We start from the raw sequence: 27,010 nt of genomic DNA, 5'->3' as shown, positions 1-27,010 counted from the left end.
GCAGCGACATAAGGTTGGCTTAGAGGAACCTTAGTGGTGTTGATAGATGTATCTGCCACTATTCGGGAGAGATCAATGGCACATGCCCATTAGGAATCTGGAAGATTCGGCCTCTGAGCTGACTGAACATACTGGAAATACTTATATACCATAAAGGTACTAATGGGATGAGTGCTCCAGTCAAAGGATCTCTTCATTCCTTCAAGGCAAGCCTTACAAAGGTTACCTCTCCTGATGAAGCACAGCAGGACAAAACCCCTCTCCCCCATGGTGACTCTTGCCAAACTGATTCTGTTGGGATTAGGAGTGACTTTGCAGAAATTATGGAGGTATCTACTTCAAGGCAGAAAGCCAGGGTGAGATCTGGATGGTTAAGCACACTCCCTGCAGGAACTGGAGGACAGGAACTGCTTCTGGTGGCTATGGTCAAGAATGTGGCCCCTTTTTTTCTCCATAAGAGCAGAAATAGGAGCAACGATGGAGGTATAAAGCTTGATGAATTGCTGATACTAATTAGCAATGAACAGAAAATGCTGCGTAGATTTCTGGTCTGTTTTATACTGTGGTTACCTTGTCGGTTCAACTCGAGAAGCGGATTAAGAAAGAACACATCCCAGTAACCATACTGGTAATTGTTAAACCACTCTTTTTTTTCCGTGTAATATACAATCCAATTAAATGTTGAAGTACAGATTTGACAAGGGAATGGTGGGAAACTAGACATGAGCAATAGATCCAGGTAATGTTTTGGTAGACCTTAGCAAAAAAAAAAAAAAATTAGATGAAAGAGTTTGGATATTAGTGCAATAAAGTAATGTTCATTTTGTTTTGACCCCTGTAGATATAGATAGTCTTTTGCTTAAGAAAAAATAATCCAGCGCCAGCAGAAAATGTAGATCTGCAGATGAATCATCTTTCTCCCCAATATCCTATAACATAAATTTGGTGAATGCACAAAGAAGCTGTTGCTATCGGAACAGACGATATCAGATAAGGGGCAGAAAAGTGTTGGGCGTTCCTGGGTGGTCGCCTGAAGTGAAAGCAAAAAAAGTCAGATTCATGGGCGTGTTATGGGAGTGTTGGTGAAAGCAGCTGCGTTCTCAGACGCACAGCCACAGAGGCCATGTTCAAACAGGGAATCTGCACCTGCCACAAGGCTAGCGCAAGTGTTGATGCAGCCAATGGTGGAGTGTGGAGATTCGCTGGCGGTGAGCAGCGACGCAGAAAGTGGGCGTTTCAGTGCTTGCACATTCAGAAGCAGGCTACTACACCGAAGGAAGGCTGATACTAACATTTGCATATTATCGCAGCCACGACTTCGGCAACAGACGCAAGAACGGATGCAGCAACCTCCACCTCTAATCTAAAACTCAGGGGAAACAGACTGTTACCAGATATTAAGTAGCGGCACAATCATTAGGGACTGCGGCAAAGTATCAGTCGTATAATTGCAAAATATATCAGCAAATTGTGAATATTATCATCGGAGAGAGACCTGGAGATCTGAGGCGGCCAAATGAATGGGAGGAATGAGTTTAAGTTTTTTCAATTCACATATTAATGCACCGATTATCCCTCTGAGCAGCGGTGGCTCCTCCTTGTATCCTCCGGGAGGTCTGCTGCTCTCTGCCTGTTTGTGCAGTCGGATTGTGTACATGTGCAGGATCGTGATGCCGCACATGAGCACAAATGGACAAGCAACCCAGGATTCTAGGAACTGTATCGTCTGCATCTCATAGAAGCCAGACAGGGCTGCCATTATAGCAGGGGAGTGGCTTCCAATTATAAACGCTCTCTGTGCTAACTGCAGTCCCAGGGGGAGAAAACACCTCCCCCCCAGTGACTGCCTGCCCGGCTGTGATTAGCGGGAACTGCTTCCAATGGGAAGCCACTGCTGGGCAGTCGCTGCGGGTGGTGGATTATACCGGGGGAGACTGCAGCCCCTAGGTAAAACTCGCCACTGGAGAGGAGGGAACACGCCAGGACCTCCAATTGATGTTCTGTAAGATAAATGCTGAACAAAAAGTGACAGGAGCATCATGAGAAGCCAGAAAATCTTAACCAAAAGGACTAGCTAAGAGGTAACACTTAAGTTTTCATGCCCGGGTACAAAAGCAAACGGCGTGCTGGCCTATGGTCACAGTACCCTAATGTAACTATAGCCAGCCACCATAGAGGCTTGCCCAACCGTTAGAAAGGACATAGCCTGCAGATAATATGGATGCTACATTGCATGGTCTGTTCATCCATGTTCCTGCTCTACCAGGTAACTTACCCTGTAATAGAGTAACAATGTATGATTTGAGTGAACAGTGTGAAACCTGACATTAGAAAAGGAGGTGGGGCCCTCTTGCAGTGGGATTTTCCCTGTACCCCTGCAGGCCAGTCCGGCCCTGCTTGCCGCTGTGAGGAAATGGGGGTGGGAACCAATAGGGTTTGTAGGTGTGGGCAGAGGTACGGAGGTTGGGCCAGTTATGCTTACACAGAGTGGCCTGTGGGCGGGGCTGCAGGTGGGGGGAGGTCTAGCAAAGCAAGTGGGGTGGGACCTATGTCTGTCTAGCAGCACTGAGGGGGGTGGGGCCTGTCCTCATCTCTAGTGCGCAACTGTTACAATTTAAGCTGGTTATATAATATTTAGGAAACCCCTGTATGCTTGTGAATTCCCACTATAATACATAGAGCAGATGGCAGAAGCTTTAACAGAGCCCGCAGATATTGTAGCAAGCTAGGCCAGAAATGCATCTGCACCAGTGGACAGACTAGGCAGGCATTGGATAATGTCTCTTTTTTTTTTTTTCTTCCCTCCTCCAAAGGTCTGAAACAGCCAAAGTAAGCAGGAGAACTTCAGTGGTGTCTACAGCCTGAGCAATCTGTCACAGATGCAATTAATGCACCCACCTTACTCGCACCGAGCGACTTGAGGCGTGAGTGTCCTCCCCAGAAGGAAATAAGATTCACTGTGAAACACCCACAAAACTATTCTCCCCAGACAGCAGCTGAAGATGCACAGAGACCGTAGGACCACACACAGATGGAGACAGGCCAAGGGTACGGGCAGGTACCACAGATATAGGGGTCAGGGCATAGAACAGATGGTGGGGGGTCAGAAACAGGACAGTCAGTAATGCGTGGTCAGCCAGCAATCAGACGGTAGACACAGCAAAAGCCAGGAACAAGCCAGCTCAGTAATAGGGAGTCAGATGACAGAAAGAGAAAATATACCCTTTGTTCAGGCCCAGCAATACGAGAGGCCTGTTGCACATTTATTTCCCGGTTTTAATGTAGTACCACGTGCACAAAAGTGTAATCCCCACTCCCAATTCAGCCCTGTTACGTAACCCGCTCTCTAATGTCTTTAGGGGCCTATGTATCAAGTTGTTTTATACATAAAATGATGCAGAAACTGCAGTTTCTGCATAATTTTATGTATTGTACCTATGTACTAATGGTGGCACGATGCAAGAAATTTCATGGAAATCTCTGGCAAAGTGCTAATTAGCACTTTAGATCGCAGTTCCTATTATTATTAATGGGGACTACGATCTGACCCCTATGTACTAAACTGCAAAAGGCAAAGCTTTTCGGAGTTTAGCCCTGGTAAACTTCAGATGGTGTAAACTGCTTTTAGCCTATGGAGGCTCCAGTTGCAGAAGAGACATTTTTCGATCTCTCCCTCGCGGCCACGGCCGGCCCCAGAAGCCGACGCTGTGAGCAGGCGCAGTGTCAGCTCCCACAGAAGAAGTTTTTTACTTCTGTGAAAGACTTCTACAATTTGCTGTATATTATAACTGGCGGGGACAGCGGCTACCGCAACCGCTGTCCCTACGAGTTCCCTTTTGTACATAGTGGGAATATTTTCATTAAAAATGGAAATATCTCCGGCGATATGGATAGATAAAATTGCGTCTGGCCCGCGATTATTAGTACATAGACCCCCTTCGTCACCATCCAGCTTATACCACTTACTAAAGAGAAACGCCATTTATTTTTTGAACTAATAGAGACTGGCTAAGCTGTGCCCATGCCGCCTCCACAAAGCAATGCTATACTCACTGAATGTGCCTGACTTAGTGCAAGGCTTTCACACCCAGAAACATTAATTGGTGCAACCTCTTGACACATTGCTAACCAGACTTAATGTTCCCCTTAGTCCGAGCTGCTGAGCTGGGTTAAGCTGCAAAAAATCTAATGAGGTTTTTGGATTCCTGGACACATAAAATGTAATGTCCCATTCAAACAATTGTGTTTGTTTACATAGTAATATTGTTTATTTCGCATGAACATAAACCGGAGGGGGTAACATGTGCACACACACAAAGCAAATATATATAAAATAATTTTTTTTTTAAATTAAATAAACAAAATATAAAATATATATACATATATTTTATATTTTTTATGTATATATGTGTATATATTTATATATATTTTTATATATGTATATAATTTTTGTGCTGTGTAACTGAAAGTGATGTTTTCTACGTAAACACTGGAGTGAGCGAATACCTACAGAGTGGAATGGAGAACACAGGGATAATTACAAGTTCACGCTGATTACCCTACGCTCACCTGCTTTCAGCTGCGGCACAGTTAATTTCCCTGCGCTACCTATTGGCCATTTGTTGGAATCTGCGGGAAGGGAGCCAAGTTTATAAAATGACACGGACCCTTGTGAGCCCAGAGAGGCATTCTGATTACATGAGGACTAATGAGGCACGCATAAGAAGCGCCAAGTTCGGGTTAGACCAGGGTCAGACTGACATTGGCTGTTTCATACAAGCAGTTGCTCCCGAATGTCAACGCCTCTGGATTATATCAACGATACTTTTAAGTCTGACATCTCTCTGGCCGAGTGTTGAGGGATTATCTGTGCGTAGAGCCGCGCACGCTATATCCCAGGAGCCGCGACTCACACACTACACTACAAACTCACCGGCAATGTATTAACCCTTGCACTGACACGGGCAGCAATCTGATCAGTTCTCATGTTAAGGTGCTGGGGAGTGGGTGGCCGTGTGTTGTAGCAAGAAGAGGGGGCTCCTTGGTTTAGAATGTAAATACGACACAAGATGTATTGCTGACAGGTACCGTATGAGAGAAGCATGACAGCATTGGGGACATGCTTCCCAGCCATATATGGAGCTGTCAGCAGATACTAGAGGAAAGCGTCACTTCATGTCACACACAATGGGTCACACGCTCTGGACAGACCCTGTATCAGGGGTACAGTCCGTACTCCTTTACGGGGGGACATACAAATTCCCATTTCACCCAGTGGGAGTTATTTATAGGTCAGGTAAGAGCTGGGAAGTGTAAGATTATGATTTAAGAGACGCAGCAATCGCTTCCTAGAAGGTTGTTGTTGCTAATGAGTAATTTTAGGTGTATCACGTATGTACCAGAGTATGTAAAATATCCTGTGTGATCAAATGTGTCAGGTTGTACATGTAAGAAATGGTCTACATGTGTGTACCACTTATTAGTGGTGAAGGGACCCAAAAATTTTCAGTGGTGTTTGAGTGTGAATCGCTCTCTCCACTGGTATCCTCCAAACTTAGGGGTCTATTTACTAAGCAGTGTTAGGAGACAGAGTAAAAAGTGATAAGAAAGTGATAAGGTGCCAGCCAATCAGCTCCCAACTGTCATTTTTCAAACACAGCCTGTGAGATGACAGTTGGGAGCTGATTGGCTGGCACCTTATCACTTTCTCATCACTTTTCACTCTGTCTCCTAACACCGCTTAGTAAATAGACCCCTTAGTCCTCTATACTACAGTGTCCTTCCATGGAGAAAGGAATAATATGAGCACGGAATGTGTCAAACAAAATAAATCACTTTACTAGTGGGTACATCACCTGAAGAAAGCCAAGTTCTCTTGTGGAAACGCATTGGAGAAACACACCAACTTTGATGTACACACAGAGATGATTTGATGATATAATTCATTGTCAGCTACTCTAGCCGACACAGGACAGTATTATCCCACAGACCCCACACCACTACCTGAGTGCATATGACCCATACCAGGTGACTCACCTCCACAGACCACACACCACTACCTGAGTGCATATGACCCATACCAGGTGACTCACCTCCACAGACCACACACCACTACCAGAGTGCATGTGACCCATACCAGGTGACTCACCTCCACACACCACACACCTGAGACCTCTTAGGTGAAGAGATCGTAATGGAGGATCTGCACGAGTGGTGGGACGGCCGACACAAGGATCCACATTGCAACACCGACCACCCTAAGGACAGTGAGAACAGCGGCACCGCACGGTGAAAGCATTCCCAGGGTCACAACCACCACGCAACACAAAGTCCGCAGACAGACTTCTATGGCTGGACAGAGACAGCTGGGCGGTTGGCTGTCACTAGACACGACACTGGGGTAAGACTTCTAAGAGGTGATGCGGGCATCTATACATATAGTGCTGCAAAGTATGCTTGATCCTTAAAAATACATATTTTCTGGATAATAACTGCAACGCAAATGAATTAATCTTACTGCTCTAGTCATGTTCCAGCAGCACTTTCCCAGGTAAAGCCCCAGAACGTGATCTGGTGATGGCGAATCCATTACGCCCTTGAGTAAAAGTTCGATAAACGCTTGCTTAAATTTATGCTATTTAATGTTTTAAAACAAAATGATGAATTCACACAACTCTTTATACCGGCAACATTAAGGCATCAGTGGGAGGTGTCACAATTCACACGTCTTGCGGCCTGCTGACCGTAAGGATAGAATCTCGGCCCTTCCATGAGAGATGAATAGCAATATTAAGCAGGTATAACTTCTAAATAAGTACATTTTCAGTATGACAGCCCCAAAGATCACCCGTCGGGAGTTACTTACCTTTAAATTGTAGACCTTTTTGTCGCACACCGTGCAGGTATGTGGCAGATGCACCGGGGGGAGTCCATGAAAGTCATTCAGTTCATGCGGTTTCAGAGGCTGGGTGCAAGTTGTGATTTTCCCATTATTGTGCCTGCTGAAGACCGGGGAACTTGAGGGGCTGAATTTCGTGTCAGGCGTCGGTTCTTCCGGGTTGTACAGTTCATTTCTGGGGGGCTGCCACAGATGAGGAGCCTCCCACTGACTGTTAGATGCCACCTGACTTACCTCTCCTTTGTGGCTCATGGCGTGGTGCGGTCCAGGCGTATCAAAATACTGATTTTTAAATCCAGATGGGTTATTATGTTTATGAGGGTAACGACCACCCGAGGTTTCCTCCGATCCGCAAGTGAAGCTGTGATATGAGGACTGCTCTGTCTCGGAAGCGAATTGGGACCCCGCGTGGAAACCGTCAGGCTTGTTCCCACCCATCATTTTCCCGTAAGGTGAGTTTTGGCTCAGATTCTGGGAGTGTTTTGACAGCACGGCTGGGTTTTGGGGAGGGAATCGTAAGCCTGCGGAAGGAAATCTGGCATTGTGGATGGCAGGCCCAAGGGAAGCCATTCCAGCAGGTCCGTGGGCTCCAATCATGGCAGCATTTCTCAGTGGATTGAACAGCGGCTGGGACATAGCCACCTTGGAGAGGACTTGGTTCAGTACAGTAGCAGCAGCTGTGTTACTGGTCACTGCACTCTGGGCCAATTTTAGCCTCTGTAGGGTGAGCTGAGCCTGCAGCTGAGCAAGCTGGAGACTGGCCGGAGATGGCAGCAGAGGGTTTGTGGTTCCGCCGCCTAATGGGCTGTTGACATTGAAAATATTCTTCTCCAGAAAATGGGATGCACTGCAACAAAGTAAAAAAAAAAAAAAAAGTATTGATAAATAACAGTTTGCTAAATTTTGCAAGTATTTCTGTGAATCGCGAAAATTAAAACTTCTCTTGTTTATTGCACCAAGCTAAGCGATTTATCCTGTGTATTCATAAGCTGATCATATGCACTATGTGCATGCAACGCTTGTAGTGAACCACTACTAAACAATAAGGCCAGGTAAAGGTGAAGGTAGCAATCCTACATTGAGATTCATAGTCACATTGTCTAACGTGCACTTCTGAAAGGCAGGTGATGATTAATATATAAATATCATACAGGTTGAGTCTCCAATATCCAAAATGCTTGGGACCAGGGGTATTTTGGATAACGGAATATTCCGTATTTTGGAATATTTGCATATCATAATGAAATTTCTTGGGAATGGGACCCAAATATACACACAGAATGCATTTATGTGTTATATACACCTTATACACACAGCCTGCAGGTCATTTTATACAATATTTTCAATAATTTTGTGGCTCAAACAAAGTTTGAGTACGTACATGAAATTCAGCTATATTTCATATACACCATATACACACAGCCTGAAGGTAATTTTATACAATATTTGTAATAATTTGTGCCTTAGACAAAGTTTGTGTACATTGAACCATCAAAAATCAAAATTTTCTCAGTCAATCCCAAAAAATTCCGCATTTCGGAATATTCCGTATTTTGGAATATTTGGATATGGGAGACTCACCCTGTAATAATAATAATAATAATAATAATAATAATAATACTGAATTTGACTGAGTAACTGCACTGTGCTAGAAAGGCAATTCTTCAAAGGAGTAGACAAACTTGATTTAAGATACAGTAACTATACACACTCTTGTGCAGAAAATATACAGTGCAAATGGCTCTATCTCTTGTAACCACTCTATTATACAGGTTGAGTCTCCCATATCCAAAATGCTTGGGACCAGGGGTATTTTGGATAGCGGAATATTCCGTATTTTTATTTTGGAATAATTGCATACCATATTGAAATGTCTTAGGAATAGGGCCCAAATCTAAACACAGAATACATTTATGATTTATATACACCTTATACACACAGCCTGCAGGTAATTTTATACAATATTTTCAATAATTTGGTGTCTCAAACAAAGTTTGTGTACATATATGAAATTCATGTATGTGTCATATACACCATATACACACAGCCTATAGGTCATTTTATACTTTATTTTTAATAATTTTGTGCTTTAAACCATCAAAAATCGAAGTTTTCACTATCTCAGTCATGCCAAAAATATTCTGTATTTCGGAATATTCCGTATTTTGGAATATTTGGATATGGGAGACTCAACCTGTAATGTCACTCTATTGGCCCTATTTATCATTAAATATCTGCGTCAAATTAAATGAAAACATCCGTTTTTGGGAGATACACTTAAATATTTAGTATCCCCCAGATGTAATATGGAGATATCTCCGATATCTATCTGCGCTCCGGACATTTCCGACATCAACTACAGACCCCCATAGGTTTCTATGGGGGAAGCAATGCCATCAGATTTACCAAGCTCCGGAATGCTTGGCCCCCGCAGTTAACGCCATCTGAAGATGGTGTTGTGCTGCTGTAGCCTATGGGCTACACTTTGTATAAAATTACCGCAACAAAAAAGAAGCACATTGGGTGGGGGAGATGTAAAATGTGCAGAGACATTTAGATTTGGGAGGAACGTGTCCTAGCTCAGGACTAAATTGCAGTGAAAAAATAAAGCTGTCCAGCATTTGTTGGCTACATGCAGAAGCAGCCAGTATTTACCCTGCATGCATAAATAATACATGTATTTGCCCCCTTTGCATTGCAACGTAGTTTGTCCAGCTGAAAATATTTTTATTTTTTTAGCTTCGCTCCCAACTCAGGATCAGCCTCTATATTTTTATTTATTTGTCCTATATCTGTTTTATTAGCTGATAAATAGTAACTAAAAGATAAAGAATACAAAATCTTAGTAGTTATATAAAAAAAATAATATGGAAAGTAGCAGATCTGTCATTGATTTTGGAGAAAAACTATACATAATAATAATAATAATAATAATAATAATAATAATAATAATAATAATAATAATAATAATACATTATTATTAAATTATAAATGTGTCTTAGCTGGCAATATTTTTTTAATATAAATAATGTATTCATCGTTATAAATTTGTCATCTTCATTTGATGTTTCCTTGAATTTTTCGTAATGGTGACGGATTTCCAGCATGTCAGTATGTATGTAGTTCTCCAAATCAGGTGTTCCTGTTGAAAACCTTGGTAAATCTTATTTTAGCAACCTTTTTTATTTTTTAACCGACTGAAAAATATTTTAGATTGTTTTTGTATTTTTCTTTCTAAGTAATAGATATATTTTTCCTCAAACCTATACATATATACTATTAATTGTTTAAAAACAAAATCCTCCTTAATGATACAATTTTCCTGTCAACATCTCTAGCTTTTTTAATTGATTAAAAATAATAAATTTTTACCAGACCATCTTGTTTAGTACAGCATGCACATGAGTTAAGATAAGAAATAGCACCTTATAAATTTGACAACCTCAAGTGTATTTAACAATATGATATAAACAGAACAGGCAGCAACCAATCAGACAGTGCGGATTATTTACTAATGGAATGGAAAAAGTGTACATAGCAAGCGACAAACAATTAGCTTTCATTGGCTCAGTGCCAAGTAGTCAATTAATGCAAATGTGACTGGCTTTCTGTATGATTCTAGTCACATATCCGAGACATGCCTGTCTAGGTCTCATTACTGTATCCCTACACTATTTACAAAACAAGACTAGATGGATGCTAGTTTTGACATGTGCTTCCAAGAATGTTACTTTGATTAGGGGCTTCTTGGGAATGCTGTTGCCTGTGCTGATTTGCAAAATTAACAAAGGGTCAATTTTAAATATATTTAGTAGCTGGTCATTTATCTTCTTACAGTCACCTAATGAAGACAAGTCACATTACTTGTTATCGCCTTGCTATAACGGCAGAAGGGGTCATTTAGAAATTGCCAGAATCAGACTAGAACTCTCTATAGCCTAAAGCCGACTTCTATAATATATCAGTATTGATACGAAAATTTGCAAATCCACAAACCAAACATGTAAAACTAGGCAGGATGACTTTTGCTATTTCCAACACCAGTAGCTCCTGTCTCTCTATTTTCACTTGCACTGCTTGGATGCGTAAGTTGTTTTTAACTTAGTGCTTTAAAGGGGTGTGAACAGTTTGTTTAGGATTCCATGGTGCCAAAGTATCAAGACCACGGGATTAGCTGAGCAATGCCGGCTACGGACGTGATGAGACGTTTAAATTAGAAAAACAAGCTGCACCTGCGCTTTACGTTAACGGAGAACAAGCACTTACACACATCGATCGGCTTTCAGAAATTGTATCTGAGCACTTATCGGGGGAAACCAAGAGGGTCCGAGTCATCGTATCCTTTTAAGAGCTCCACAAACAGGCCATATGACACACGGAGGGAGATGTGCTAACGCCTCCGCGAACAAAGAGGCGGGGGGCCTCTCCCGGCGCGTTGACACCAAGGCTTTAATCTGACTTAAAGATCGATCACATTCAGCCAGTGATTGAGCAGAACAATGACAGCAATGCAGTGCAGTAAACGTATTCATCTGTTCCTCTGTAAACCGTTTAAATGAGAAATGAAGGCACAGGATGATGGGTCATAGAACCACAACCAAATGACATATGTGCAGTGTGAGTGGCCTTATGCACACAGGTGTAGTAATGTACTGCACAGGTTTGGCACCAGGACGGGTAACTTAAAGTACTTGTCACAGAACACCCAGCGATGCGGCTGACTAAATATTCAGGGGTCTAGTTATTAAGCAGTATTAGGAGACAAAGTGAAAAGTGATAAGAAAGTGATAAGGTACCAGCCAGTCAGCTCCCAACTGTCATCTCACAGGCTGTGTTTGAAAAATGACAGTTGGGAGCTGATTGGCTGGTACCTAATCACTTTCTTATCACTCTTCACTCTGTCTCCTAACACTGCTTAGTAAATAGACCCCTCAGTCTGTTAACTCAACAGTAACTAGTGACGTCACTGAGGTTTGAGGCAACAAACGTCTTATGCCTCTGAGACCTCACCACGAGTTCCTTCTGGATGAAAAAGATGAGCTCTCACAAATATTGTTTGCGCCCACAAAATGGCTGCCTGCTCCGCTGTGCGCAGAAGGCAGGAACACTGTGCATCGAATAACACCATGGTGGATAGTTAACGATAGCTTTACGGTGCACATTTATTCATTTATGTTAACACGCCCCATTCAATAAAAGATGCTATGGACGCTATTCGCAGAGGTAAGAGATGCTACTTAGGGGCAATTAATCAAGAAACGTTAGCTGGGAAAGCGCGTCCGATAAGATGCTGTAGTGGTGAAGAGTATAAAGTACAGTGAAAGGTTTTCAGAGCTTGTTAAACGGCCCCACACCACCGTCCCTCCAGAGAACTTTTTGGGACGGCTGTGGCAATTTATTTAGTGTTGAACGCAGCATTTAGGGGTCTATGTACTAATAATAGTGGAACTGCCGTCATTATCGCAGGGGATATTTTCATTTTTAATGAAAATATCTCTGCTATGTCCAAAAAGTGGAACTCACAGGGACATTGGTTGGGATTGGGCGCTGCCCCTGCGAGTTATACCTCCAACATTTACTAGAAGTCTTTCTCGTTTGTGAAAGACTTCGTCTGTGGAAGCTGATCAAAAGATCTCTCTCCTGCTTGTAAGCCTCCATAGTTTGGTGTAAACTACCGGGGCCAAAGTCCGAAAAGCTTATCTTTTTGTAGTTTGGTACATAGGGGTCAGATAGTAGTCCCCATTCACTTTCTGTGAAATCTCCTGCATTGTGCCATTAGTACATACAGTAGGTACAATACATAAAATTATGCAGAAACTGAAGTTTCTTATACTTACCTACTTTTTGTTTTTCCTCCAGGAGGGCAATGATGGGGGGGTGGAATGGACTTTTTGCGTCATTAAGCCCCGCCCCCTCGCTGTAAAATCTTATGGAATCGCATAACTAAGCCCGCCTCCTACTCCCGGAACGCTGATTCCTGGGATCTCTGAGTGGGCGGGATTTGGGACAAGTCTCTAGTCTTCCGGGGGTGCAGGGGGAGTTATCCGAAAATCCAGGAGCCTCCCGCAGGTTCCAGGAGAGTACCCAAGTTTGCCGTTTCTGCATAATTTATGTAAAAAAACAGCTTGATACATAGGCAACAGCTTGGCCCTGCAAGTTCCGTAAATCACATGGTAATAAATATTGCTTGATTTTGATAAATAGGCCCCTGAACAAGCACTCTACATAAAGAGACAATGATACAGATTTCCTTAACCATGTCTGTATATATCCTGTATACCCTTTTACCCTAATAAGACTATCTGATACACATTTTTTTTTGTTCGTGTTCTAATTTTAAGGGGTTGGTGATGTTGGTGAAAATCTCCCCAATCTCCCCCCAACTGATACATTTTTATAATGGGCAGTAACACATGAGCATACCGTGTAATGTGCAGATCATGTCTGCTGTGCATTTCTGCAATTAGCCATGCTATGCGGCCGCTGGCTCTCCGGGCACAGGGCTGGTTTATCAGCACCAAATCTGAAACAATTCAATACACAGAACTGGCAACTGCCTACATACAGCTAGCACGCCCGCCTTCTCCTCAGTGCAGCTTTACCGGAGCAAAATGAGAATTGTTTCGAATTTTAATGTACTGAGATAATAAGTGTACAGCTGTGTTAGAAGAGTAAAGCCCTACAATTTGTGAAACACCATGGTTTATAGCTTTGTAACTGCAATATCCCAAGCAACAATTCCTTGTCGTCTTTATCCAGAAACTTTATAGTTTTAAGACAGAGTCAAACTGCTTAGATGCCCCTTCGCGATTACAGACTCCAACATAGACTTAAAAAAGAAGGTGTCTGCGCATTGGGAGTGCTAGCAATCTGTATAAATAATATGAATATTTCTGCTGTGTGTGTAAAGACTCTCTTGAGTGCAATTGCAGGTTCTAGGCTGTGCATTGTACAATACACACATTAATTTCCATAAACATGTTCACTGTATATTGGAAAACCTAAGGGAAATCCTGTCTTGTATAACAGATAACATGAACACACAGCATAGGTAATTTTATATATATATATATATATATATATATATATATATTTATATATACATACACAGGTTGAGTCTCCCATATCCAAATATTCCGAAATACGGAATATTCCGAAATACGGAATTTTTTTGGCATGACTGAGATAATGAAACCTTTGATTTTCGATGGCTCAATGTACACAAACTTTGTCTAAGGCACAAATTATTAAAAATATTGTTTAAAATTACCTTCAGGCTGTGTGTATAAGGTGTATATGAAACATAAATGAATTTCATTTCTGTACACAAACTTTGTTTGAGCCACAAAATGATTGAAAATATTTTATAACATTACCTGCAGGCTGTGTGTATATTTGGGTCCTATTCCCAAGATATTTCATTACGGTATACAATTATTCCAAAAGAAGGAATATTCCGCTATCCAAAATACCCCTGGTCCCAAGCATTTTGGATATGGGAGATTCAACCTGTATATATATATTTTTTTATGTATATATATATATATAATTATATATATATATATATATATATATACATATACCGGTTAGGTGATACAGCACATTACAATGAAACATAAATTATCCTAGTGAAAAGATTAGCCGAAACCTTGCACGTCAATGGAGCCATGCTTAAGCCATCCCAGATCCTCCGCAGAGCCACAAACGCTACCACTCGCTGCATTAAAATGATGCAAAGGGACTAATTGTCAGTAAGTGTGTATACGGGTCCTCGCACTTACATTAGTCTTTTCACTATCAGTAGTGAAGCGAGTTTCTCAGGCTTTAGGAACACACATTCTAGGGGCTTATGCAGACTTAAGGCCCCCATACACCTACACGATCTCGGGCCGATTGTACGATTTTTGACGAGTCATAAGATTTATCTTGTGTAAATCGTGTCTTTTTTTAGTAAGATATGATCCGATGCGCGCTCCCGCAGCTCCTATAATCGGATCTTATGATCAGACGTGCAGCCCATATGTTCCATCGTATCATGTGCAGATCGTGCCGTTTATTTTGTTCATGCGATCCATCGTGCGGCAATTCAAGTCATTTCAATGACTGTTTCCCTAATGAGCCTGTGAGACACAGGATCGATCTTACGACAGATCGTGTGCTAAGAAAAACAACAACTATGCTGCTGGGAGCTCCGGGAAATCGTAGGGAAATCGTATATGAATCGGATCTTATGCTGGCCGTCTAGGTGTATGGGCCCTATTAAGGAAAGGATTAAATGTGACCTCGGCAAAACTGCGTAGCACTGTAGGTAGGGCAGATGTAAAATGTGAATGGGGAAGATATGTGTTCCAGCTTAATTCTGAATCTCAGTGTAAATATAAAGCTGTAAAGTGTTTGTTCGCTATATCATGCAAAAGCAGCCGGTAAGTAGCCCACATGCAAAGGCAAAAAACAACTCACAGATGCATTTACACCTGTAGTATTGCAGCAAGGTTTGTCCAGGTACGAATTGCTCCCAAACCTGAATAAGCCCCTTACAATTAACATCTCCTTACCTGCACCTACATAAGGCCTTTAAGTTTTATATATATATTTCTATATGCTACAATTAGTGTTTCCTAGCTGTAGCCTATGATTTAGCTACATTTTAATGTTAGCTTCCAGTTTCAAAATGACAGCGGCTCTTCTAAATGATTTGTATTAGGCTGTGTAGGATAAGATTGTATGTGTGCGTCTTTATTCTACAACACAACCAGGATACATTGAGGGCAGGACTCGGAGGCAGGGCACATTTGCTGCTTCTATGTCACGGGTAACATAAAACAAATCATCTCTAATATACTGCGTTCATTTAAATATGCCGTGAATATTTATTTCCAGCCCCTTCCTATCCCAAGGGGGGAATTTAATGAGCAGCGAGGTTTACCTTGCAGCTAATTGATTGCGCTGCCCGATTCAAGGCTGCGGGAAACCTGTGCGCTAATTACCAGGGGCAGGATTCTTCCTCGCGGTGTCAGGAGCTGCAGGGAAAAATCTACTTTAAAGTACAGATTCTGCATTTTACCGTGCAGGGGAAACCCATTGAGTAAGTCTGCATTTTACGCGGAATCAATGGGTTATTGTGGGGGAAAAGGCAAATTGATTGAGTAGCTATTTCACGTGCAGCGCAGTCAATTAGCTGCGGGTTATATCCCGCGGATAATTGAACCCCCCCTAAAAGCGAGACTGGTGTTTGGATGAATATTTATGTTTTGAATCCTGATTTTCCTGCAGACTTCTGTGGATGTCAGAGGGTTATTTATTCCTAGTTATTATTATTATTATTATTATTATTATTATTATTATTACTAAACTTATACAGGTTGGGTCTCCCATATCCAAAATGCTTGGGAGCAGGGGTATTTTGGATAACGGAATATTCCATATTTTGGAATAATTGCATACCATAATGAAATATCTTGGGAATAGGACCCAAATATACACACAAACTGCATTTATGTGTTATATACACCGTATACACACAGCCTGCAGGTAATTTTATACAATATTTTAAATAATTTTGTGGCTCAAACAAAGTTTGTGTAGATACATGAAATTAATTTATGTGTCATATACACATTATACACACAGCCTATAGGTCATTTTATACCATATTTTTAATAATTTGTGCCTTAGAAAAAGTTTGTGTACATTGAACCATCAAAAATCAAAGGTTTCATTATCTGAGTCATGCCAAAAAAATTCTGTATTTCGGAATATTCTGTATTTCGGAATATTTGGATATGGGAGACTCAACCTGTATAGCACTTTCCATTGATTAAATGTAAATTAGAGGAAAACTGGAATTTGGCCTAGGATTTTGCAGTATATTTTAGATTTAATATTAAGGTGATTTGTACAACATTATGGCACAGCAGTACCGGACACATTTAATTTAGAACTATAGGATAGGCAATTGAGCAGAAATATTGCATTATACTGTAATACTAAAGACAATATTGTTTCAATGGACAAAAACCCCACTTTTCCTTTGTGACTTATTAATTCTTACAGCGCATCTGAGCCGCAATTACCTGACATAAATGCTAGGTATAGATAAATGCATTCACCAACTCACTATTTTGTGCATGCACCAATTCACTATTATGTGCAAGAATCAATTCACTATTCAGTGCATGTACCAATTCAGTGCTTTATTATTGCACTGTCATCAGGAGTATATATACTGTGTTTACTCTGCAGCTTTTAAGCATTTATTAATTAATTTATTTATTTGAGTGCCGCACCTCTTTATATATATTTACATATATAATAAATGTCCAGAAAAAAAGCCAAGCACCCAAAATAAAACTTTGCACAATAAATACATCGGTTTATTGCATCTAATCCTGAGTGCTGTTTTTTTCATTCCATAATATATATATATATATATATATATATATATATATATATATATATATATATACAGGGGTTGAGTCTCCCATATCCAAAATGCTTGGGACCAGGGGTATTTTTGATATCGGATTATTCCATATTTTGGAATAATTGCATACCATATTGAAATGCCTTAAGCTGCATACACACACAACGATTTTGTTACCAACGATTTTATGAACGATTTTATGAACGATTTTCTGTCAGATTTTTTTAAGTGTAATGAACGATTTTTATGAACTACAAACGATTTTTGCATATTCCCTTAATGAAAATCGTTCAGTTGACAAGTCTGACTGAACTACTATCTACAAACTACAAACGTGAACGCGCATGACCGATAATCGTTCATCATTTGACTCAGAAAGTGAACGATTTTTTCAAACTATTATCGTTAAATGATATCGTTTAACGATAATCATGAAAAAAATCGTTGTGTGTGTATGCAGCTTAAGGAATAGGGCCCAAATCTAAACACGGAATGCATTTATGTATTATATTCACCTTATACACACAGCCTGCAGGTAATTTTATACAATATTTTCAACAATTTTGTGGCTCAAACAAAGTTTGTGTACATAAATGAAATCCATAGTGTCATATACACCTTATACACACAGCCTATAGGTCATTTTATATTTATGTTTAATAATGTTGTGCCTTAAACAAAGTTTGTGTACATTGAACCATCAAACATCAAAGTTTTCACAATATCAGTCATGCTAAAAATATTCTGTATTTCGGAATATTCCGTATTTCGGAATATTTGGATATGGGAGACTCAACCTGTATATGTATATGTGTGTGTGTATATATATATATATATATATATATATATATTTTTTTTTTTTTAAATAGAGGTTTTCAAGTTTTAAGTTTATAAATGAACAGGGGAATGGATACGTAATAAAATCAGAGGAAGGGGAACGAGGGGGAGCACTGAAGAAAAGTAAATACAAAACAAGTAATGAGAGCTGCGGAAGTCACTAAAACCGATATAAGTCACTAAAAGCTATATATTATAGTCCACTACGAACCGGGGACTATAATATAAATTTTTTAAGTAACATTTACTAATTTTGTCCTAATGCAAAAGTCCGAAATCAATAAAAAGAGATGAAACTAAACAAATATTCACGTTAAGTGGAATCACCGAGGGTACAGATAACGACACAGAAGTATTATACCTCTGTATATTTCCTATATGACAGAAGGCATCGCGTCTCTGTACAGGAGTTGTCCTCTTGTAACACAAACTAGGTCAATAAACTCACTGTGAAGTTCATAAAATCCAGACCTGACAAAACAAGAGGAACTTCTGAGACCCCCAGGACTCAAACACTTTACTGAAGTGGATTTAAAGCAAACAGATCTTAAGACATGACACGAGAAGCCTTAGAGGACGCCGTGACATGTATTTCTGGGGTTTTTCAGATACCCGAGACCCGGAGGTCTTTATGTAAACAATGTGTTCCTAGTAAAGTATGTGTGAGATTACCGGCAACAATTCCTAGAGGAACGCACAACATATATGTAGTCTTTTGCAAAAGTGACGTACGTACATACATTTCATAATCATTACCTATAGAATGACTCGTAACGTAACGCAAAGTACTTCAATACAAACACAGATCAACTTGCTCCAAACTTGTGCACTGTTTAACCCCTTCTTTCTAGGGAAAGAGTTTCCTGTCTTCTCCATGCCGAGGTGCGGACTGCATCACTAAAGCTCGCTTACCCCTACGGTAACGGTAAGGGGGCCTCGGATTCCTCTAACACACAAAAGTTATTTTTCTCCTGTCCCTAATGACCTTGGTACCCATAAGTAGCCTCAGTCCAACTTTTAAGGCTTTCCACCAGCATTTATGAGGCATGCAAGGTCAGGTAGAGATCGCCTCGTTAAAACCAAAAATATTTAGCGTAGCGATAAGGAAGGGGGAGAGGAGTCACAAGCAATGTCAAAATAGTAAACAATCCTACCTTAAGCCATGGAGACGCTACTCCCCAGAGTAGTGCGGACGGGTACGGTGTGAAATTCCTCCCTATTGTGCGACTTCCCTTCCTCTCCGCAGAGAGTGCACATATTGTGCCAGCTGTATCATCCCCCCAGTATTTACAATCCTCCGTCTCATCGAGCCGCACAACGTTTCAAGAAACTACCACACAGAGAAGGAAACGTCACATGTCCTGCGGGATTGTTAACGTTACACACACATTGATGTTTTTGCCATATGGTCGCCGTCGGTCTCCTCCTGCTCCCAAGCTACTGACAGCCCCAGCTCGCAGGCCTTCCAACCCGTGAAGAATGACTCCCAAGCATGCTCGCTACTCTCTCGTTATAATTGGATGTGTTAAATTCACAGCCAGCAAAGTAGCTGCAGCGGCATTCAACGTCCTTTACATGTTGTGTTCTGCTATTTTTAAATGGCTCTAAATACCTCACAGTTTTTTTTTTTTGAATACAAACAGAAAAGAGAAAGTGGCACAAACATAGGGGAGAACTTAGGAATACTACGGCCTTTAGGAACGCCCGGGAGGAGACAGGCGCGGCGCAGCTTTGCGGGATACATCTGGCGATTATTCATTTATACTCATTTTTGGGTGGGGACACAATAGGCCTCATTCAGAGCCGCTCGCTATTTGCGGTCGTTCGTTCTAAAACAAGGGGTGGCTATTCAAATGAACCGTTCGCTAATTGCGGTCTGTTCACGCCTCTAAGTCTGAACACCGAGCAAAACTTGCGGTTGTAATTTTGAAAAATACGCCCCCTTGCCGCTCGCACCATACGTCATGTCAGCTATTTATTAGATTAATCGAGTACATCGAACAGCGTATGAACTGCTCGCTATTCTTGTGGTTGGTATTTTCAACCGCTATTTTGCGAGCAGTTCTGAGTAAAAAAAAAACAAGTGACGTGGTCAATGACGCTGCTGGATTAATTATGCACTCCCTTAAAACGCCCGTTTTGACCTTTAAGCACGACTGCGTTCGAATTCCACACCCCCGTTTTCAAGCACCTTCCCCTGTTACCACCCACATGCGCCTCCTCCTGTCACTCCAAATAGCAGGCATTCGCTATATAGTGAACAAACGATTTTCGGCCGTACTGACTGGTTTGCGCATGCGTATTAAAATCCGTACGCATGCGCAGATGTGCGGACATCGGTCAGAACGAACGAGCGGCCGCTTACGAGCAGCTCTGAATCAGGGCCAATATTCAAAAGCACTCGTGTTTGTTCTATGGAAACCGATACACACAAGTTTATAGGGACATATGTATCAATTATAGGGTTTTAGACCTGATAATTGTAATTTCCAATTGCCGCTATTTGCGGCAGTAATAAATTAGCATTCGCAGGAATGAATCGCTGAACACATGCAAGGACGGGGGATAGAAAAGAGATAAGAGTGAAGTGATGGTAACTTGGTAAATCTGACAGCTTTGCAGCCCCCATAGAAACCTATAGACATATGTGCTGCAACATGGTACATTCGGGGGATGCTGGCTGCCAGGAAGAGTGTGCAAGTCTCCGAGCTGACCGCCAACCAGCCGCGCCGGCCTGCAACCCCACCGCAGGAGTCCACTTATACAAGTGGGCAGTCCGGGGGGGATCCGAAGACGCGTTTCGCACTGTAATCTCAGCATTGTGTAGCCGGGATGGGGCACGTTGACGTGCAGTCATGCCCCCCGCTCCGCCCCCAAACTCACATCACACGCCCCCCGCTGTGCCGACCCGGGAGGGAGGAGTCAGATTGACGGCAAGTATGCCTATATAATAATAATCACGACAATATTGGACGAAATTTGGAGCCAATATCGCGATTATTGCTAAGTAGACGCCTCTGTGCGGCCTGCTAGCGGACATAACAGTTTTCAGATCCTTCCACCCCATTGGTGTTTAAGACACTTGCCGGCCCCCATGAATACAGTATTCCAACAAAGTATTGAGGAAAATGTATTTCACCATTCACTATGAATAAGCTAAGCTCCTAGACGGGACAGATCAGGAGCCGCTGTATAGTCAGCGGTCATCCTGGTACCGTACGCAGATCCTACAAGTGCTGAATTGCCACTAGGCCTATTAATCACTAAATAAAGTGTACACGCTGGTGCCCCTTCAGCGCGGCTTACATCATTGGACAACCAGGAATTGTTTCTAGGAATCTACTTGGTGTATCTACTTCTCTTTTTGCATTGACCGATTTGAGGCACTGCAGTGCCTCTATCCTCAGTGCCTCTGGTGAAGGTTTAACGATTGTGGTTTGGCTTTCTAGAATAGATCCCTTTACCACTAGTGCTCATTTTCCTTTATGTGACTGCTGATGTTCATAGAATGTACATAGGGAGCGAGCTTAAGGAGCGTACACACTAGATGATATGCTCCCTGAGCGATATCGTGTAGTGTGTCCCTGGCAGGGTGTGCTTAGTGTCGTTCATGAAATTGAGCACACACGCTGAACGATATCATTAACGATATCGTTCAGCGCTGGGCTCTCTCCCCCATTCCATAACATGCAGCAACCTGACGGCATCGTCAGGTTGGCCTGCATGTTTATTTGATGAACGATAATGACAAACAACCCGCGGGAACGTGCGTCGTCGTTATCGTTCATCTTTTTGATGTTAAAAATGGACGATAAAGTGGACGACTGAACGATAACGATATCGTTATCGTTCAGTCATCCACTTTAATCGCCCAGTGTGTACGCATCTTTATGGACACTGACGCGATAGCATTACTTGATGTAGCACTTCTCGTGTGCTATAACTCAGATAAACACGACGCTGACCCAAGTTGAAATCCGGCCACTCACCATGACACAGCAATACGGGGAATATCCTCACACATGTATACGGTCGTAATGGCCTGGCATCAGTCACATAGCAAAGACACGCGGTGACTGCCGTCATTATTTACCCTCTATTACAACAGATCCAGTCCAACATAATATCATTGGTTCAGTCGTGACAAAGACCTAATACAGGTTGAAACAGGTCGGCAGTATAGTAGGAACAGTGGTCCGATGCTATTTTTGGGGAGGTAGCCTAATCTCTTAGGACACCACTTTGTAGATAAGAGATTGAGCGGCAGATTCCGAGCGCACTACCACCTGCCGGCTCTCTCTGGGGTCTATTCAGCAATAGTGACGATGTTGCCCAAAATATTATCGGGCAACATCGTACGATTTTTTATCAATTATTTGCCCAAAATATTATCGGGCAACATCGTCACGATTTTTTATCAATTATTTGCCCAAAATAATATCGGGCAACATCGTACGATTTTTTATCAATTATTTGCCCAAAATATTATCAGGCAACATCGTCACGATTTTTTATCAATTATAAATATTTATGGCCCCTATTCAGCAATATTTTATGTAGGGACAGCGGTTGCGGTAACACGCTGTCCCTGCGATGTTACAGAAGGGATTGTTTTCGGTTTTCCGAAAACAATCACTTCTGTTTGTTCCTCTGCGCATGCTCAGTCGTGCGCTCGGTAACAGTCTCCGTCCTGGCTTCCCGGTGACCGCGGAGGGGTAAGTACAACTCCAGCCTGTCCAAATAGATTGACATGTGTATACAGGCTTTATATATTGTATATGTATATTAATGTGCCTTTATATTTAAAATGTATATATACATTTTAAATATAATAGCACAGAAATATACGGAATGGGTATGAAATACCCCCGGCCGCACGGCCGGCGGTTCGATTCCCGTCAGCGGCAGCCCGACATGAGCAGAGTTCGGAGCAGCGGATGCCCGACAGCACTGGAAATCCCGATCGTGGATAGGTGAGTATCTACTAACCTAACCCCCCTAACCCTCCTTAGGGGTGCCTAACCCTAACTTCCCCCCCAAGTGCCTAACCCTAATCCCCCCTCTAAGTGCCTAACCCTAACCACCCCATTCCCCGCTGCCTAAACCTAAGTCCCCCGGGGGGGTGCCTAACCCTAAGTCCCCCCCCGGGGGTGCCTAACCCTAACCCTCCCTCCCCCTAGCCTAACCCTAAGTCCCCCCCGGGAGCCCTAAACCTAACCCTACCCCCCCCGCGGCTGTCCGCTCCAGCGCCCGGCATCACTACGATCGGGATGCCGGGCACCAGTCTCCCGGCGTCGGGGAAATGCGGGCGTCTAGATCTAGATTCACCCTTGCCGGGATATGACAGTCGGAAAGCCGGCTGCCGGTATTTAGGAAGTCGGCTTCCCGATTGCATACCAAATATACATGTATGCAGGCTAGTATAAAGCCTGTATACACATGTCAATCACTTTAGGCAGGTTTAATAGGCTCTAAATGACCTTACCTGCCGCCGATCACCGGGAAACAGGGATGGAGACTGGGCGGGCTTACACGATGCTGCAGGGACTTATGGGAAAATTTCCCTCTGTCCCTGCAGTTTTCGGGAAATTTAAGGCATTTTCTTCATATAACGCCATTCTGAGATGGCGTTTTATATAAAGTAATGATTTATCGAGTGATTTAACGCTTTTTGCTTTGCTGAATAGCAAAAAGCGTTAAAGCAATGTAGAGATCAATGGCCTGGTCCCTACAGTTCGGCACTCAGCGAGATGGGAATTAGTGGAGAAGATAATTACGTTATCTTCTCCATTAACCCATTGCTGAATAGGGAATTTACGTAAAAAATACGGAAATCATAGTTTCCATATTTTTTATGTAAAAAAAATGAATGCTGAATAGACCCCTCTATGTGCTGCATTGCTGAAGTCCGGTAAGCCAAAGCTTGACAAATTCCAGGGCCAGGTTGCCATGGCTACCAGATGTTGCTGCCTTGCTACCAGATTTTGCAGTGAGGGAGGAAGCAGATCCTCATCAGCCCCCGCGGAGAGTCATGCCTATGGTTTTGCATGTGCTGAGTGTTGTCTGCGGTGACTGCTCTGCCAGTGTCCGTCCTGGCCTGCGCTGACTCCTCCTGTCCATCCCATCCTGCGCTGACGACTCCTCTCCATCCTGGCCTGTTCTGACCCCTGCTGTCTGTCTCAGTCTACGATGATCCCCGTGTACGTCCCGGCTGTCTACTGTCGCCTATCTCTGGCTGCATAGAGCTCCCCAGTAATAGGGACTATACGTGGCCAGGGATTGCGGAGCAGCTTCAGAGGGATAGTGGTGTGACCACGAGGGGAGGGGGGTTCTGTTGTACTTTCTGACACCATTGTTTTATGTGAAATGTGGTCCATTATTACTGGAGGGTGGGGGGAGGAACAGGGGAGCTGTGCAGAGCAGTGAGGGAGCCATTGGGGGCGGAGCCGGGGACGGGCCAGCCAGTTGGTGGTGCATTGGGGGCGGAGCCGCACGATCGCGTCATCGTGGCTCCGCCCCTCTTCACAATGCCGTTATTTTCGGCAGTGTGAAGCAGGGGGCGGGGCCGCGATGACGCGATTCAGCGCAAATCGCATCACCGGCTCCCCCGCTGCGGGGGTTTCTAATCTTTTCAGGGGGGAGGATGGGAGGATCGGAGGCTTCCGGGAGGCTTGCCTGCCTTTCCGGGGGGCTGGGAGCGGCACCCGAAAATCGGGAGGCTCCCGGCCAAATCGGGAGGGTAGGCAAGCCTGTTGTGGACTAGTATAGTGTGTATAACACACAGAGCTGTGCTCCTCACTCACTCCTGTAATTTTTTTGGGGGGACAGTGATCTGGCTCCTACACTTTCATCCTGGCTCCTAGACTTTAGAAAAATTTGTCAAGCCCTGCGGTAAGCCATAAGACATCAGGCTGACCATAGCCTTATTGTGGAAGAATTGGACATGAGAGATCCCACCTGGCCCCTGTAACAAGTTATTTGGGCTGAAGGTTTCTATTTTGTGAGTGTTGGAATGTATCTTGTTTTACCGTTGTGGAATAACACCGTGTGACTAGGGAGGCCAATCACAGTCCATTTTTTCAAACCCGGGATTTGAAAAATACTCGTTCCCAGGATTCCCAGGATTGGTTTGGTGTAAAAAAAAATGCCCCCCGTCCAGCCCCCACAGTGAATGATCCTCCTCCTCTCGTCATGGGGCGATCAAGCGGCTTGGCTTTCTGGCAATAAACGGGTAGGTGGGTGGTCGGGCGGTCCAGCCGGCGTCATGACTAGCGTCAGGCTGCGCAGCATGACCTCTGTCATCACGTCAAGCTGCGCAGGGCGCACAGCCGGGGGCAGGGGGAGCCGGGAAGTGTCTGGGCACTCTGCTGAAGGTGCTCAGTGCTTCCAATCCCGGGATTCATTCCCAGGCAATTTTGGGCAAAAATCCAGGGATTGGCCACCCTAAGTGTGACTGTTTTTAATTGGAATTTTTTACAAAACTGCTTGAATATATTAAAGTTTTCTTTCTTTTTATGGAAGAATTATCAGAGGATATTTTTGTGGATGTTTTAAACTCCTACATATGGATACAGATCATTTAAAGGTTTGGGCGTTGCTCATAGTAACAGCAAGTTAAGATCTGGATTAGCTCTCCCATTTAAGGAGCACTATAATATCAAAAGCTTTAGTATGAATTCAATAAGATATATGTCCCATCAATTGAACACAACATACTCAGCGCTGTATATAGCAGCTTTACTTCTATACTGTACAGTACTACCTTGATTCCAGTTACTGGACAGTACTAGCACAATCCCAGTCACTGTAAAGTACTACCACGATCCCAGATATTGTACAGTACTAACAATCCCACCCAGTTACTGCACAGCACCACCACGACACCAGTTACTGAACAGTACTTCCACGATTCCCGTTACTGTACAGTACTACTGTGATTCCAGTTATTGTATAGTACTACCACAATCCCAGTTACTGTACAATACAGCCACGATCCCAGATACTGTAGGGTACTACCACTATCCTAGTTACTGCACAGCACCACCACGACACCAGTTACTGAATAGTACAACCAGAATCCCAGTTACCGTACAGTACAGCCACGATCCCAGATACTGTAAGGTACTACCACATACCAGTTACTGAATAGTACAACCAGAATCCCAGTTACTGTACAGTACAGCCACGATCCCAGATACTGTAAGGTACTATCACAATACCAGTCAGTGAACAGTACTACTACAATCCCGGTTACTGTACAGTACTACTACAAATCCCGGTTACTGTACAGTACTACTACAATCCCGGTTACTGTACAGTACTACCACAATCCCAGTCACTGTACAGTACAGCCACGATCCCAGATACTGTAAGGTACTACCACAATTCCAGTTACTGAATAGTACAACCAGAATCCCAGTTACCGTACAGTACAGCCACGATCCCAGATACTGTAAGGTACTACCACAATTCCAGTTACTGAATAGTACAACCAGAATCCCAGTTACTGTACAGTACAGCCACGATCCCAGATACTGTAAGGTACTATCACAATACCAGTCACTGAACAGTACTACTACAATCCCGGTTACTGTACAGTACTACTACAATCCCAGTTACTGTACAGTACTGCCCACCATCCCAGTTACTGTACAATACAGCCACGATCCCAGATACTGTAGGGTACTACCACAATCCCACTTACTGTATATAGGTACATAGCATGGAAAAACGATCAACGGTGATCGCTGGCAAATCTTACAGCCAGCGCTAACCCCTTCATGTATAGGGGGATGCAATTTTAATAATCTTATTAATGGCTAATTATTGATGTATTTTATAACTCTGTGTGT

The 27,010-nt window shown here is 42.8% G+C and overlaps 1 protein-coding gene across 1 annotated transcript in view; it reads right to left on the bottom strand.

Moving 5' to 3' along the window:
• Positions 1-27,010, bottom strand: part of RBM20 (RNA binding motif protein 20) — a 337,949-nt gene that overhangs the window by 73,119 nt on the left and 237,820 nt on the right. Inside the window, exon 2 of the mRNA XM_088464803.1 lies at positions 6,866-7,745. Within this exon, the coding sequence (XP_088320929.1) occupies positions 6,866-7,745 (880 nt within the window). The remainder of the gene's footprint in view (positions 1-6,865; positions 7,746-27,010) is intronic.

The sequence above is a fragment of the Taudactylus pleione genome, unplaced genomic scaffold (genome assembly GCF_031769625.1).
Source record: "Taudactylus pleione unplaced genomic scaffold, aTauple2 ptg000008l, whole genome shotgun sequence".
NCBI lineage: Eukaryota > Metazoa > Chordata > Amphibia > Anura > Myobatrachidae > Taudactylus > Taudactylus pleione.
This window is presented reverse-complemented; position numbering and strand designations above follow the sequence as displayed.